Source organism: Nerophis lumbriciformis, linkage group LG39 (genome assembly GCF_033978685.3).
Source record: "Nerophis lumbriciformis linkage group LG39, RoL_Nlum_v2.1, whole genome shotgun sequence".
Taxonomy (NCBI): Eukaryota; Metazoa; Chordata; class Actinopteri; order Syngnathiformes; family Syngnathidae; genus Nerophis; species Nerophis lumbriciformis.
The window spans coordinates 660259-664018 of record NC_084586.2 but is presented as its reverse complement, the minus strand read 5'-3'; the positions used below and the strand labels follow the sequence as shown (position 1 = coordinate 664018).

The following is a 3760-nucleotide window of genomic DNA, read 5'->3' as shown; positions in this document are numbered from 1 at the left end:
ATACGACAATCAACAACTTAGATACTCTTGATTGCGAAAACAAAGCAGGTGCGGGGAACGGCAACACATGAAAACATGAAAACTGCAACAGAAAAATACCAACAAAATAGGAGCGCAAGACAAAACCTCACAGGAAAACACAAAAAAAACTCTAAATAAGTCACGGCGTGATAGTAGACAAGAGTTATGTCTAAGTGACATTTTTAAACTAGTGTGGGTGGCACTGGGAGAAGGTTGGGTAAAGGACTAGGGTGGCAGAAGCGGGGATCGAACCTGGAACCCTCAAGTTGCTGGCACCAACTGAGCTATACCGCAAACAAGTGAAATACAACCAGTGATAATTTCAACGACTAATAATTTTCGTCTTAGTTATCCTATTTGTCCCCTGATGGAAATAAGGCAAAACGCACGTCGACAACAACGATGACAAAAGTAACTGACTTTTTTTTATTATTATTTATTTTTATTTTTTTTAATAAATATGTGCTGTCCAGCCACTCAGGCAAATCATATTAATGATGTCGATCAGGGGTGCCAAACTCATTTTTAGATAGAGAAAAAAAATCTACTCAAAATCACGGCACGATAACTTAAAAATAAAGACAACTTCAGATTGTTTTCTTTGTTTGAAAATAGAACAAAGGACATTCTAGAAAAAAAAAATTTACAAATCATAATGTCATTGGGGGTTTTTATTTATTTTTTTACACGGGTTAATATTCTGTCTTTATTTATATTTTCGGATAATGTTCATCAGTCATGCACGGTTGGTTATGAGTTAAATTTTCAATCCAGCAATTTATTTGTATTTTTTTATGATTTGGAAAGAATTGGTTGAAAAACACTGCATTAATTGAGATGATGGGGGTGGGGGGCGTCTTTTGGTGAGGCGCGCCCGCCTCAGGTGAACTCCGCGCCGGACGACTCCTCGGAGGGCGACCGCTGCTGCTGCGCCCTGTACGCGTCGAAGCCGTTCTCGTCCACGGGCAGGCAGTTCCCCGCCGCGCGGTAGCCCGGCTTCTTCTTCTTGGCGCGCCGCTCCTCCAGGCGGATGGCGTCGTAGAGCCCCTGCGGAGCCTCCTCCAGCAGCGTGTCCCGCTCCGAGTGGGACGGCCGCATCTGGCACACGTTGCGCAGCAGCAGCAGCGCGGGCGCGTACAGCACGTTGACCAGCCCCATGCCCAGGTTGAGCTGCACGAAGCCCAGGTTGTGCACGATCTGGCCGGCCACCACGGGGCCCATGGCGTACGCCACCGAGTAGGAGATGTCCGCGATGGCGTACACGCTGCCGTAGACGGAGACGTGGCGCACGTCCACCAGGAAGGCCAGCGTGGGCAGCAGCGCCGTGTCCACCAGCGCGATGCCGAAGCAGATGCCGCAGAGCGGGGCGATGAGCTCCTCGAAGGTCTTGCACGCCGGCACCGTGCAGGAGCTGGCCCCGATGATGACCATGCCCAGGGCGCCGTAGAACCACTGCAGGTTGGGGTGACGCGCGGCGAGCTTGACGGTGATGTAGACGCCGAGGACGTGCGGGAAGAAGGCCGGCAGCCAGGTGAGGCCCATCTGCCACTGCTTGGAGTGCATGGTGGTCTCCATCCAGTTGGAGATGGTGGGCTCCAGGAAGGCCAGCGGGATGTTGCACACCGTCAGCGCGCCCGCCACCACCGCGATGTAGGGGTCGATCATGAGCCGGTAGATGGGGGTGCCCACCGGCATGTTCTCTCGAGTCCTGTTGGAGAAGGGCCGGATGAGGGCCAGGAAGAAGACGCCGTCCAGCAGGCAGATGAGGGCGAGCACCAGGAAGGGAACGCGCTTGCCCACGAACTCGTACAGCACGCCGCCGAAAGGAGGCGCCACCAGGCTCCCGAAGGAGATGAAGGCCAGCGCGATGCCCAGCGCCCGGCTGCGCTCGCCTTCCTCCGTGTACTTGTCGGCGATCATCGCGATGCCGGAGGTGTCCGCGAACGCCGAGCCCAGCCCCTGCAGGCTGCGCGCCGCGAACAGCGTGGCGTAGTTCTCCCCGAAGGCGAAGATGCAGGTGGACAGGAACATGACCGTCAGGCCGATCAAGAGCGGGATGTCGTAGCCCACGCGGTCGATGAAGGTGCCGCTGAGCGGGTTGACGAGGAGCTGCAGGATGGCCTTGGAGGCGAATAAAACCCCGATCTGGATGTCCAGGTTGTTGCGGATGCGCGCCGCGTCCTGCGGGCTGGTGCCGTTGCCGGTGCCGTTAGGGTGCAGCACGACGTGGACGTGCTCCGCCTGCTCGCTCTCCAGGTCGGCCAGGTAGTCCGGGATGATGGGCACGATGACCATGTAGAGCATGTTGTCCAGGAGCAGCGCCACGCACACGATCACCAGGATGATGCGCCGCTGCTGGTGCGGGTCGCGCATGGCGGTGCCCAGCTGCTTGGTGCGCGCACCCATCTCGGACAGTTTGACGGCCAACCCGGACGGTCCGCGCTCAGGATTCATTGTGCGTCTTTTTCAGAAAAAAAGAAAAAAAATTGTGCTTTTTCTCTCAGCGCCGCTCACGCGTCATACCTGGACGCCGCCGTCCTCACCGCGCCCGTGCGTAAAAGCGAAGATCGCAGCCATCTGGGTCTTTTTACGCGGCACTGAGCACCGTGCAGGCGGGCTTTTCGCGGCTGGGACGCCGGCAGACTTCCATCCTCGCAGCCTTCTCCACCTGTGGAACTTTGGCGCGCGGCTCTGACAGCGTGGGCGCTGCCTTCCTGGCCATTGGAGCACATTAACGCGCGAGTTTTGCTCCTGGCCACCCTCCTCCTTCTCTCTTTCCACGCAGATGTGACATCAGCACCGACGACCTGACTGCATCCCTTCCACACTTTGCCCACTTTATGCTAATTCGACCCCCCCCCCCCCCCCCCCTGCTGCGACACTTCAACCAATGAGAGACTCCGTGGGCTCCTCCATCTTCCAATTAGAACCTTAAAATTATCCCTTAATTTCTCTCCCACAAAATGATTTGCTTATTTTTAATCCAAAATGACACTTTTTTTTTTTTACATTGCCTGAATGTATCACTTGCAAGGAAACTAACAAAAATAACAGTACCTGTCAGCCAATGAGAAGCATTCAAGCACTTCCGGTTTCTATTCCCAAGCAATAAGACAATAAACGTGTGTTAACAATCATACATAAGCAGCGGTGTCCAAAGTGCGACTCGGGGGCCATTTGTGGGCCGCAGCAAATTTTTGACACATTTAAAAAATAATATCAAACAAAAACATTAAAAATTGTAATAAAAGAGCAAACAAGTGAAATACAACCAGTGATCATTTCAATGACTAATAATTTTCGTCCTATTTTAAAGTACAGTGTTTTATGTTCTGTTGCGTTTTGGACCAGTTGTTCCTCCCAGGGAATTCAAGTCACAAGTCGCTCCCAAGCTCTTTACGACACTTAAAGCTGAGTTGAAAAACCACCAGAGACAGAATAGGTATTTTGTAATATATTGGCAAAGCCTTGCAAATATACATTTGAGACCAGTCCAGCATAGAACATTCTATCGCGTCGCCAAAATGGTCTGTCCCCCCGACCCCAAAACCCTCTCACCTCTCTCCTCTCCCTCTCCCTAGTCAAAACACATTCCAAAGAATTCAAGGTTAACACACACAGTTTACTTGCAGAGAAACAGAAAGAGAATAAATGGAAAACACGAGCTGTTTTCAAATATGACTATGAAAGAAAATAAGTAACACAAAAATTCGGATATATGTAAATATCTGCCTCCGAC

General features: G+C 52.1%; 1 protein-coding gene across 1 annotated transcript; it reads right to left on the bottom strand.

Annotated features, from left to right (window-relative positions):
* Nucleotides 1-422: 422 nt before the first annotated feature.
* On the bottom strand, nt 423-2807 carry LOC133577904 (probable vesicular acetylcholine transporter-B). The gene has a single exon (XM_061932025.1). It carries the CDS (start codon nt 2473-2475, stop codon nt 901-903), a length of 1575 nt encoding a protein of 524 aa, XP_061788009.1. The 5' UTR covers nt 2476-2807; the 3' UTR covers nt 423-900.
* Nucleotides 2808-3760: the final 953 nt, after the last annotated feature.

Excerpts from the sequence above, each read along its gene's own strand:
- LOC133577904 (XM_061932025.1), bottom strand. The coding sequence starts at position 2,475 with ATGAATCCTGAGCGCGGACCGTCCGGGTTGGCCGTCAAACTGTCCGAG.